Genomic DNA, 12,977 nt, shown 5'->3' with positions numbered 1-12,977 from the left:
ATGTGTCATGTGAAAGTGATAGTTCACTACCAAACTATGTGAAAGAGTTCTCATTAATTGACTTAAAGAAAAGTAAGTGCTTATCAGACTCATAAAAAGCTCGCTCTGATGCCTTTTTGTTCACATCACTTTAGTAATATTTGGTAAGATTAATTTGGTAAATTTAATCTCAAAATTCTGTCCAGTAGTTAAAAATCTTAAAGTCATGTAATGTTAAATTAAGTAACCTCAGTTTTTTTCACTGGGAATTTGGGTTACTAAGAATTAAACTAGTAGGAGAGTAAGTGGTGTTTCTGGTGAAGTTTATACAAACACAAGGATGTGGCTTTTGCTAAAGAAAATGTATTTTTTTCTAGTTTAGAGACTATTTAAAAGTCACTTTATATAGTGACTCTTAAACCTTAAACTCTAACATTTCCTTTAAAATAAGGAAAAAATTATATAGATGAAACCAAATGGATACAGAAAAAAAAAGGCATGGAATGAGAAACCTTTGCCTCCTGGGTGGCCATGTGGTCACCCTTCTTAAGGAGCTGCAGCTGGGCTACATTCTGTTCCTGAAGGTAAAAGCTACCAGTGGGATTCAGAGAGAGATCATACTCATACTCCCAGGAAGTTAGCTCACTCACTGCATAAGGAAATTCAAAATAATAAAAAGCAAAATATTCATCCCTTGGTTATTGTTTTCTGTAATAGCTAAAGTGAAAGTACAACAGTGCTGGATTGGGCCTTAACACTGGACCATGCTCCCATGTGGATCTGTCTCAGTTCAGGCACTAGCCTCAAAGCTACCCACAAAAGGAAAAATTTAGCCAAGGCAACAAAAGTGACTTCTAAGACCTGTGGTTGCTAAGAAGACAGTCAGTGTGGGGGAAGGGCAAAATCAAGTAACGATTAAAACCAGAGGGTATGATGTAAAGGAATTGTTCCATTTTTAGATTGGTATCATGAGCTTCTTGAGAAACATTTATTATAATAGATTGTAAAAATAACTACTGTATTGGACAGTATCCAATGGACAGTATCTTTCATTTTAAAGACAGATGTGGACAGTATCTGTAAATGCTACAGAATGAAAGCATGATTGGGTTGATGTAGGACCCACAGCTCGCTATTAAACAATCCCTGAGGGATATATGTGATCCAATTGCACAAGAGGTTATTCCTGGGAGAATGAACAGCCTAGTGGATAATTGTCACTGTAAAGTCTGTTTGCCCTGAGAAGGGAACTGCCCAACTCTCCCTATAAAATGCTAAGTGGAACACCCTGGATGAAGCAGCTGATATGCTTTACATATAAACCATGTGGGACTGGATTTGTGATGACTGGGATATTCTCCCCTGAATATGTCTATTACCCAGGTCATGGTAAATGTTGAGGGTAAAAGGGTCCATTTTATGTGGGCACCTTCGGTGATATTACTGCTTGAGAAGCCTTATCAAATTTTCTGTCCCCCATGAGTCTTATAGATGCTTAATTAAACATTAGGGCAGTTACAAAAAAAAAAAAAAAAAAAAGGGAAAGGCAAAAGGGAGTTAAAGGACTTGCCCCAGAAGGGTGGTGGAATCTTTAGATGGTTTTTAAGAAACGAAATAAATAAAATGAAAACTGATGGGGTTAAAACAAAGGTCTTTACGACACCATCGAAAATTGGGTGGACCAAAGGGAACCCCTGCTGTTCCCCCAGCATGAAAGGGCCCCACACAAGTTTTCTGTATTTGACTCAGATTGGAGAAATTTTAAGAAAAATCAAAAGGCAAAGGTTATAATGAGAAAGCTTACATTGAGGCATGTTGAGATGAAGATTGACAAAAGGGCCTGAGTCCTTTGGCTCAGCTCCCCGTTAGGAACCCAAATCCCTTTTTACTAGAAAAGGTAAAATGGTCTGCAGGTAGAGAAGAAACGTTCCTGGGATGGGAACATAAACATGTACAGATTTATAGGACTATGAAATTTGAGCTGTTTAAATAAGTTTTGTGAAATGTAGTTGTGACTCTTACCTAAATGTCATATGAAAATGGATATTGTATCTGGCTGAGGGATGTTTCCCCTATCTAGAACTATCAAACTGAAGGCATGTCAGTCTGCCCTTTGAGAAATGTTAATTATATTACAGGATCTTTGGGGGCTTGATTTTCTGGCTAGAAACCGCTGTGACTGCTGTGCCTTTGCTCAAGATCCTTCCTTGCATCAGGGAAGAATGAGGTACACAGACAAGTGGAGGGTGAACAACACTAACATGAGCTTTGTTGAGTGTTACAGTAGCTCAGAGGAGACCCACAGTGGATAGCTCGTCTGTAGGCAGGTCATCTGTGTGGAGTCTGTAGTTCTTACAGAGAGGAGGCCCTGGAGAAGGCAGCTCTGCTCTGCGGCTGGTCGTCCTGATGTCCACAGCTCTCAGTGGAGAGGAGGCCCTGGAGAGGGTGGTTCCTCTCTGCTGTCGGGTTGTCTCTCTGCAGCTCTCAACAGAGAGGGTACTCTTCTTCCTCCTCTGCCCTGCTGTGGCTGAGCCCAGGGCTTTTATGGACCTCAGAGGGGAAGAAGTGCATCCTGATTGGTCCATGGGTGGCCAAGGGCAGCCCCAAAGAGGCACCATGAGCCCCCACTCTGGTGCCTAGGACTGGCAGCCTGGTCTCCAGCCTTCAGGCCCTCCCTGGCCTAGACGTGGGGCCTTACTGGGGGCCTGGCCCCTTTTGCCCAGGAATCAATCTGCCTCCCACTGCCATTCACGGACCCAGCCCCTGCTCAGAGATTGGAGTAGGCGCTAGGAGCAGAGAGAGGCCAGGCAGTGGGAGCAGACACCCCTGAGCCTGCAGAGATGGGGAGTGGGGAGAGGAGGTCCTTCCTGGGGCCCCTGAGGGTGCAGGCTACAGAGACACCGGGTCCTGCACCTGGGAGGGTGGCCACAGCTGCACCTGGGAGCTCCCACCCCACCAACTCGGAAGGGCCCAGGGCTCTTGCTTGTTCCCAGCTCCTGCCTACTCCAGGAAGTGGGAGGCCCAGGTATGCAAATGCAGGTCCAGCTGCTGTAGCTGCACCTGGGAGGGCAGATCCTGCTTGTTCCCGGCCACTCCATGGCAAAAGCACAGGGAGGCACAAATCCACAGCCACAGTTTGGGAGGTTGCGGGAACACCCACAGAGCTCCCGTCCCAACTCAGAAGGGATGTGGCTCCAACCAGCTTCATGGAGTGTGCAGCCCCAGCCAGGCCTCCCTGCTGCAGCTGCTGTGATGGCATCAGCCACTGCCATCAATTGTACATGTTAAATGGGAAGTAGTAAGACTGCCCGAGCCCGCAGAACATAGGGTAGAAGCTGGAGTTTTGCTTGGGACAAATCCTCCACTTCATAGCCCTCTGTGGAGCATTTACTGGGGCTTATGGCAGAAACCTGTGGGCACTTCCCAATGACTCCTGGGCCTTTGGACTGGAGAGCTTCCACTTGCTATGGAATGTTAACTGAAGCTATCCCTTCGCTAATAGGAATAATGGTGCCAAAAAAGGAGTTCCATAATAAAATAAAAATAGTTTGCATAGGATCTTGTTGCCTGGGGTGGCAAGGAGGAGATGCTTATGAGTAGGGAGCCTGTTTTTCCCCAAGACTAACTCTGAGGAGCTGCTGGAGTCTACGGAGCCGGATAAACAGCTCTCATCCAACAAGGGCTGCTTGGTCGTGAATGACAGTTTCCAGAGGAACAAATGACATCTTGTTTGGCAGTCTGCTGCTCTTGTTAAACAAGAGTCAAGGAAATAATTTTGAGTTATTTACAGTTTAGAGCAATTGGGTTTTGTGAACAAATTTACCTTTCTATCTGAGTTTGACTAAATTTGCAAGTTATTTGTGATTTTATGATAATATAGTTATTCACATACATTTAGTAAGAGTCTAAATGTTTTGTTTTGAAACAGGATAATTGGAGACACTGGTTATTTTATCAGGGCTTTGACTAGAATAACATATTTTTGGCTGGGCATGGTGGCTCACGCCTTCAATCCCAGCATGTTGGGAGGCTGAGGCAGGTGAATTGTTTGAGCTCAGGAGTTCAAAACTAGCCTGGGCAACATGGCAAAACCCCGTCTCTACAAAAAGTACAAAAATTAGCTGAGTGTGGTGGTGGTGCCTGAAATCCCAGTTACTCAGGAGGCTGAGGCAGGAGAATTGCTTGAACCCAGGAGGTGGAGAGGTTGCAGTGAGCCAAGATCGTACCATTGTACTCCAGTCTGGGTAACAAGAACAAAACTGTCTCAAAAAAAAAAAGACTAACATATTTTTAGATAAAGTTCTAGCAAAGCCAACTTAAAAAGAGCCTTTATAGTCAATTGGTTCTTGCTGCACTTTATGCAAATAATCAGGCTAAGTATAATAAGACGAAAACATATTTTTCCACAGAAATTGGTCTTAACTATAATGTCTATTAGAAGAGGAGAGCTAGAGAGAAATTGAGTCAAATGAAAAGTGTAACACTTGTTACTGATGACAGTCGTGACTTCTGTTTTTGAGTGCAGATTGAATCACAAATTATCTCTCGGCTGCAAGAATCCTGTAAACAGCACCAGGCTATAATTTTTCTTCATATTTATAGTTGGTGCCCCAGCAGAATAGGTTCTTTTTTCTGTTCTGACACACAAATACCCTTTTGATTGTCAAATTATTAATGTTATTTATCTCTTCTTGTTTTACCTCCAAGGAAGCCACAATCACGGAATTCTGGAGCGATACGGTACTGGCCCCTGGGCATTCCACTGTGCCTGCCTGCTTTTCACGGCCAATGCCCCGCTGCTAAGACTATACAAGCACCCTCCCTCTAGGACCAGGGACTATAGCAGAATAGCTGGGTGCCTGAGATTGTAAGGGCTGGTTTTGTTTGTGTGTGTTTGTTTGTTTGTTTTTTTGTTTTGTTTTGATGGGGTTTTGCTCTTGTCACCCAGGCTGGAATGCAGTGGCCTGATTTTGGCTCACTGCAACCTCTGCCTCCTAGTTTCAAGCGTTTCTCCTGCCTCAGCCTCCGGAGTAGCTGGGATTGCAGGTGCCCGCCACCACACCTGGCTAATTTTTGTTTTTTGAGTGGAGACGAGGTTTTACCATGTTGGCCAGCCTGGTCTGGAATTCCTGACCTTGTGATCTGCCCGCCTTGGCCTCCCAAAGTGCTGGGATTACAGGTGTGAGCCACCGCGCCCAGCCTGTAAGGGCTGGTTTTGAGGGAGACAATTAGTTCAGAGCGGCCAGCCATGATGGCTCACACCTGTAATCCCAGCACTTTGGGAGGCTGAGGTGGGTGGATCACAATGTGAGGAGTTTGAGACCAGCCTGGCCAACATGGTGAAACCCTGTCTCTACCAAAAATACAAAAATTAGCCAGGTGTGGTGGAAGGGTGCCTGCAATCCCAGCTACTCGGGAGGCTGAGGCAGGAGAATCGCTTGAACCCTGGAGGCAGAGGTTGCAGTGAGCTGAGATCGTGCCCTTACACTCCAGCCTGGGGGACCAGAGCAAGACTTCATCTCAAAAAAATAAAATAAAATAAAATAAAGTTTATCAGCTGTTATAGGACAGATTACTAAACGACCATAAAAAGCATTGCAGCACAACAAAAGTCTCTAAAAATCCTTAGCTTAAAAGGTTTTATCAATGCTTATGTTCTGTATCGCTGATTACTGTAAGTCTATAACTAAAACCAAGATTACAGTAGTTCAGTCAGGTTTGTACCCACGCCCTTGGCTTTTTGTTTGTTGGCTTTTTACTTAAATTTTTAAGGGTTAATGAATGCTTGTCTGTGTCCATTCCCATTTGGCCTAGAACGTTTTAATTGGCTGCAAGTCTTTTGACTCTAAGTCTCTTGGCCATAAGGTGTCCTATCGAGAGACAGGACAGGTCCAGGGCAGGCAGCCATGTCACCCTGGCAATGCTATGGAACAAAATAAAAGCTCGGTGGCCACTGGTGTTGCCTCTGACAAATGTTGGCCACAAGGGGAGGATGTAAACCAAAAATAAAATTCTCAGACCCCCCCCAACCATCCGAATGGACCACTCCTCCTTGGCCAAGGGCATTCCAAACTTAACCTGAAGAACTAGTTCAGGACATGATGGAAAGAGGGAGACGGACATGCCTCATGATACCCTCCTTCCTTTTTGAATCACAGATGGAATAGGGTTAAGTCTGGTAAGAAGCATTTACAATCGATCCTCTCTGAAGCTACCCGGAGGCCTCATCTGCACGTAGTGACCAAGGTTTTCTTGGTCTCCACAACCTGTGGTAACCCGTACATTCCTTTCTTTTCATTTATTTATTTATTTATTTAGACGGAGTCTCGCTCTGTCCCCCAGGCTGGAGTGCAGTGGCCAGATCTCGGCTCACTGAAAGCTCTGCCTCCTGGGTTCACGCCATTCTCCTGCCTTAGCCTCCCAAGTAGCTGGGACTACAGGCGCCCACCACCATGCCCAGCTAATTTTTTGTATTTTTAGTAGAGACGGGGTTTTACTGTGTTAGCCAGGATGGTCTCGATCTGCTGACCTCGTGATCCGCCCACCTTGGCCTCCCAAAGTGCTGGGATTACAGGCATGAACCACTGTGCCCGGCCCTTTCTATTGATAATAACTCTTTCAACTAACTGCCAATCAGAGAACTTTTGAATCAGACTATGACTTTGAAGATGCCATACTGTCCTGCCTTCTTGTCCCCCCTTTCCAGACGAACCAATGTACATCTAAGATGTATCGATTGATGTCTCATGTCTCCTTAAAATGTATAAAACTGACCTGTACCCTGACCACCTTGGCCACATGTCCTCAGGCTCTCCTGGGCTGTGTCATGGGCCATTGGTCACTCATATTTGGCCCAGGATAAATCTCTTCAAGTATTTTACTGAGTTGACTCTTTTTGTCCACACTTGTAATCTACTTTATCAGTGTGAAGTTGAACAGTCTTTCGTTTTAGACCTTAGTTTTTATGAGCTGCACTTGTAACCGCTGGACAGGTTCTCCTTGCCTGCTGCTCAGATAGAGCTGATTTATTAAGATAGGGAATTGCAATGGAGAGAGAGTTTAATTCTTGCAGAGCCAGCTGTATAGGAGACCAGTTTTTGTTTGTTTGTTTGTTTTGTTTTGTTTGAGATGGAGTTTTGCTCTTGTTGCCCAGGCTGGAGTGCAATGGCACAATCTTGGCTCACCACAACCTCCCCTTCCCGGGTTCAAGAGATTCTCCTGCCTCAGCCCCTGAGTAGCTGGGATTACAGGCATGTGCCACCACGCCTGGCTAAGTTTGTATTTTTAGTAGAGACAGAGTTTCTTCATGTCGGTCAGGCTGGTCTCGAACTCTTGACCTCAGGTGATCTGCCTGCCTCAGCCTCCCACAGTGCTGGGATTACAGGCATGAGCCACCATGCCCAGCCCAGAGTTTTATTATTGCTCAAATCAGTCTCCCCAAAAATTTGAAGATTGGAGTTTTAAGGATCATTTAGTGGGTGGGGGGGTTGAGAAGTGGGGAGCGCTGATAGGTAGGATTGGAGATGAAATCGGGCAGTCGAAGCTGTCTTCTTGTGCTGAGTCAGTTCCTGAGTGGGGGCCACAAGACCAGATGAGCCAGTTTATCCATCTGGGTTACACCAGCTGACCCATTGAGTACAGGGACTGAAAATGTCTCAGGCACCAATCTTAGGTTTTACAATAGTGATGTTATCTGTAGGAGTAATTGGGGAGGTTTAGAATCTTGTGGCCTTTAGCTGCAGGACTCCTAAACCATAATTTCTAATCTCATGGCTAATTTGTTAGTCCTCCAAAAGCCATCTAGTCCCCAGCAAGAAGGGGGTTTGCATCATTCTCAGCAAACTATCACAAGAACAGAAAACCAAACACTGCATGTTCTCACTCATAAGTGGGAGTTGAATAATGAGAACACATGGATACAGGGAGGGGTACATCACACATAGGGCCTGTCGGGGGGTGGGGGGATAGGGGAGGGAGAGCATTAGGAGAAATACCTAATGTAGATGATGGGTTGATGGGTGCAGCAAACCACCATGGCACATGTATACCTATGTAACAAACCTTCATGTTCTGCACATGTACCCCAGAACTTAAAGTATAACAATAAAAAACAAACAAACAAACAAAAAAAAGAAGGGCGTTCATTTTGGGAAAGGGCTGTTACCTTTCTTTCAAAGTTAAACTATCTTACAACCAGGAATGGACAAGGACAGCTTGGAGGTTAGAAGCAAGATGGAGTCAGGTCAGATCTCTTTCACTGTCATAATTTTCTCAGTTCTAATTCTTGCAGAGGTGGTTTCAGACTTAAATTGCAGATCTAAAGTTATAATTGGCATGTCTTTGTTTAAGGGAGGACACACATCTTGAAAGGTTTCCAGGCCAGCAAAACATTTACGCCTGGGAGACTTGTGGCAGCCGAGGTGCCCGGCCCTGCCTTCACGGGGGCCTGGCTGGCAGGAGCCTTGCAGCTTGCGAAGCAACAGCCATGCATTTGGAAGAGGGTGTTGGGTGACTCGGCTTGTAACCACCCAAGGGGTTCACCTTGCCCGCTGCCTAGACAGAGCTGATCAAGATAGGGGAATTGCAATAGAGAAAGAGTAAATCATGCAGAGCTGGTTGTGCAGGAGACTAGAGTTTTATTATTACTCAAATCAGTCTCCTCAAGCATTGAAGCATTCAGGGATCAGAGTTTTCACGGGTAACTTGGGCTGGGGTAAACCAGTGAGCCAGGAGTGCTGATTGGTCAGAGATGAAATCAGAGGGAGTCAAAGCTGTCTTCTTGCCCTCATCAGTTCCTGGGTGAGGGGCCACAAGGTCAGATGAGCCAGTTTATTGATCTGGGTGGTGCCAGCTGATCCATGAAGTTCAGGGTCTGCAAAATATCTCAAACACTGATCTTAGGAGCAGTTTAGGGAGGGTCAGAATATTGTAGCCTCCAGCTGCATGACTTCTAAACCATAATTTCTAATCTTGTGGCTAACATCAGTCCTACAAAGGCAATCAAGTTCCCAGACAAGAAGAAGGCCTGCTTTGGGAAAGGACTGTTACCATCTGTGTTTATAAACTATAAACTAAGTTTCTCCCAAAGTTAGTTCAGCCTACTGCCGGGAAGGAACAAGGACACCTTGGAGGTTAGAAGCAAGGTGCTGTAGGTTAAGTTACATTTCTTTCACTGTCTTAGTCATAATTTTGGAAAGGCGGTTTCAAGCTTTCAGGCCTAACTTTCCCTTTGGCTGAAGGAGTTCGGGGGTCTTGAGAGTTTTTGATTTTCCCTTACGTGTTGTATAAAAATAGTCTCTCAACGTTGAGTCCTGCCTACCTTACTGCTTGTTTTTATCAAAAGACGACATATGGGAATATAATCGGTTAAGTGTAAAGCCTTATTCAAATGTAAAGCTCTTCCCAAGATCTGCTCTCCCTTTCTATCTTCCCCGACTGTCGGTCTGGTCCCGCGGGAATCCGGGGCGGGTTGGGGCAAGACGAGAGCCTCGGCACCACAAGTCAGGGTACTGCACCTGCCCCTTGGGGAGACCAACGACCGCTCGGTCTTCTGCTGCTCCTGCCTGGCGGTTGCTAGGAGCCGGGGAAGCGCAGGCGCATTGGGAGGGGCCGCGGACACGCCGAGCAGCGACCACTCGGCCTTCCTCTGCTCCTGCCTGCCAGGTGTTAAAAATGCCGGGAATGCACAGGCGCACTGTGAGAGACCGCAGGGCACGCTGGGCAGGGCCCGCTGGGCAGGGCCGCTCGGCCCTCTGCTGCTCCTGCCTGCCGGTTGCTAGGCGCTGGGACGCGCCTGCTGAAGTGTGCGGGGCTACAGGTGGCCTCCTTGGGGTGGGCCGTGCCTGGCCGGGGCCGAGGACACCGCGGCTGCCCGGGCCTGCGAGAAGCAATGGAACCCGGGAAGGTCGGTGCGGCGCTGGGTCTGGGCGAGGGGTGGTGGAGCTTCGCGGACTCCTCCGGGCGTCGCTAGCAGCGCCGCCGCCGCCCTCCCTCTGCGCAGCGGTTCTCTCGACCGGGCCGGGGCTTCCCGGAGGAGCCGCGGTGCCTCCGAGGCAGGAACGGAAATGGAGGCGCGGCTGGCCGTCGGGCTCCCGGCAGTCGGGAGAGGCGGTGTGTGCAGCCTCAGGCCTGCGGTCGCCGCCGTGGCCGGTCTCCTCGCGCCCGGCCTGGGGGCGGCCTCGGCCCCTGCTGCGGGGCCGGGATGGCGGAGGAGCCACGTTTAAAATTTTATTCAATTTTAGCTGATTTAAGTTTAAATATGACTTGTCACAGTTTAAGAGGTTGAGAGAGTGCAGCCTGGGTGCCTGAGTTGGAATTCCGGCTTTTGTTTTTACTTGTATGACCTTGGCAAAATTACTTAACAGGTCTTGTTTCCTAGTTCATTCAATGGGCACAATAATAATGGCAGCATTATAGGGTGTTTAAGAAGATTAAGTGAGATATTATGTGTAAAAGTGCATCGACCAAACCAGTGCCTGCTTTCATTAACACTCAATAAATGTTAGATATTACTGTACTATTCTGTTGTCTATTGATTCCCCATCAAAAGATGAGTAATTTAGTTTGCATACATTTTCTTCTACCTTCACTCCTATTATTTTTTCCCCTATCACTTACCTTTATGTGTTGAATAATATTCCTTAATTTGTATTTTCTGTTATATCAACCTTAGGGTGTTTTGTTGTTGTTGTTGTTGTTGTTGTTGTTGAGACGGAGTCTCACTCTGTCACCAGGCTGGAGTGCAGTGGCGCGAACTTGGCTCACTGCAACCTCCGCCTCCAGGGTTCAAGCGATTCTTCTGCCTCAGCCTCCTGAGTAGCTGGGATTACAGGCTTGCGCCAGCTCGCCCAGCTAATTTTTTGTATTTTTAGTAGAGATGAGGGTTCACCATGATGGCCAGGATGGTCTCGATCTCCTGACTTCGGTTTTTTTTTTTTTTTTAAAAGATAATTCCCCTCTGTCGCCCAGGCTGGAGTACAGTGGCGTGATCTCTGCTCACTGCAACCTCCAACTCCCAGGTTCCAGCGATTTTCCTGCCTCAGCCTCCCGAGTAGCTGAGATTACAGGCATGCGCCACCACGCCCGGCTAATTTTTGTGTTTTTAGTAGAGATGGGCTTTCTCCATGTTGGTCAGGCTGGTCTCGAACTCCCGACCTCAGGTGATCCGCCTGCCTTGGCCTCCCAAAGTGCTGGGATTACAGGCGTGAGCCACCACGCCCGGCCAACCTTAGATAATATTTTTTAACTTTCCCCTAGTTAAGATTAGGAAGCTACTGCCGTACACTCTCCATTTCTCCCTAAACCCACTAATTTCCTGGCCCTGTCTGGTGTCAGGGTCAAAGGGGTCTTTTCTTACATTCAGTTAATGTACCACAATGGATTTTGCTTCATATTTGGACCATGTCCTTCTTAAATGGCCCTATTTGCCTTTTTTTTTTCTTTTTGGCAAAAAAGAACACATGCTGTTTTAAAATTTTAAACCCTAGGATGTCTTCTAGCTTATTAATGTGATATTATCTGTTTAATGAAATCCTCTTAAAAGAAATTCTTCCGAGAGCTCACTGACTTTATGTTCTCATCAGGACAAATTGTTTTCTAGACCTGCACAGAGCTATGATCCGGGAATTCTTTCTCATTGTGCTTCTGGGTTAGGCCTACTGTTTCTTGGATCAAGTGTCTTTTTTTTGAAATCTCCCTGCTTTTTCCAATGGAGTATATCCTCACGTACCTTTTTCTTTTCTTTGTTTTTGAGACAGAGTCTTGCTGTTTCACCCAGGCTGGAGTGCAGTGGTGTGCTCACGGCTCACTGCAGCCTCCACCTCTCAGGCTCAAGCAGCTTTCTTGCCTCGGCCTCCCAACGTGCTGGGACTGCAGGTGTGAGCCACCATGCCTGGCCTATCGCATACCTTTTTAGACAAGAGTATATGTGGGAAGAAAACTGTACGCCCTAAGAACATCCTTATTGTACTGATAGATTGTTTAAGAGTTTGGCTCAGCATAGAATTAATTCTAAGAGCGAAATAATTTCCCAGAACTTTGAAGATGGTATACTTGTTGTCTTTTAGCAGTGTGTTTGACTGATGAGATATCTTTGTGAGTAACATTTTCTTTCTCTCCAGAAGATTTAGGATCTTTATCTGTGATGTTCTGAATATGGATGTAGTTTGTTATAGATCTTTTTCCATTTGTTATTTTTGACATTTGACCATCACTTGGGGTTTTATTCTGATACATATTTAATAAATAAACTTCATTTTTTTTGAGACAGTCTTGCTCTGTTGCCCACACTAGAGTGCAATGGCATGATCTCAGCTCACTGCAACCTCCACCTCCCAGGTTCAAGTGATCCTCCTGTCTCAGCCTCCCGAGTAGCTGGGATTACAGATGTGTGCCATCACGCCCAGCTAATTTTTGTATTTTTAGCAGAGACAGGATTTCATCATGTTGGCCAGGCTGGTCTTGATCCGCCTGCCTCAGCCTCTCAAAGTGCTGGGATTATAGGCATGAGCCACTGTGCCCAGCCAGTAAATAAACATTTTTAAAGTAGCAAAAGCAACAGAACCTCAGAGCTGGATATTTCATGGCAACTAATCAATTCCTGTAACAGGTTCTCAATTGCAAATCGGTCTTTAACTTTTTAGAAAGTTAACCCATGGGTCATTATAATCTAATTATGTATCTATTATGCTGTGATAGAGAATTAATTAGTATAGTCTATTTCATAAGGTAAGGGGAAGGATAAAGTTTTCATGACATTATTGGAATACAATTGTATTGGATTATTTTAGTATTAGAGTTTTTTTTTTTTTTGAGACAAAGTCTCGCTCTTGTCCCCCAGGCTGGAGTGCAGTGGGCGTGATCTCAGCTCACTCCAATCTCCGCCTCCTGGGTTCAAGCAATTCTCTTGCCTCAGCCTCGAAAGTAACTGAGATTACTACAGGCACGTGCCACTATGCTGGGCTAATTTTTTTTTGTATTTTTAGTAGAGACGGTTTCAC

At 46.0% G+C, this 12,977-nt stretch overlaps 1 protein-coding gene across 6 annotated transcripts in view; it reads left to right on the top strand.

Moving 5' to 3' along the window:
- Positions 1–9,676: 9,676 nt before the first annotated feature.
- Positions 9,677–12,977, top strand: part of DYNC2I1 (dynein 2 intermediate chain 1) — a 110,464-nt gene continuing 107,163 nt past the window's right edge. For 2 of the 6 annotated variants that reach the window (XM_011729943.3, XM_011729940.2), the window contains exon 1: positions 9,677–9,883. Coding sequence is in view for 5 of the 6 variants with exons in the window: in XM_011729940.2 (XP_011728242.2) it covers positions 9,869–9,883 (15 nt within the window). In the remaining variant the exon portion in view is untranslated. The remainder of the gene's footprint in view (positions 9,884–12,977) is intronic. The other 4 variants (XM_024790703.2, XM_011729939.3, XM_071094163.1 and 1 more) reach the window with 3 other exon arrangements.

This window comes from Macaca nemestrina, chromosome 4, assembly GCF_043159975.1.
Source record: "Macaca nemestrina isolate mMacNem1 chromosome 4, mMacNem.hap1, whole genome shotgun sequence".
Taxonomy (NCBI): Eukaryota; Metazoa; Chordata; class Mammalia; order Primates; family Cercopithecidae; genus Macaca; species Macaca nemestrina.
This window is presented reverse-complemented; position numbering and strand designations above follow the sequence as displayed.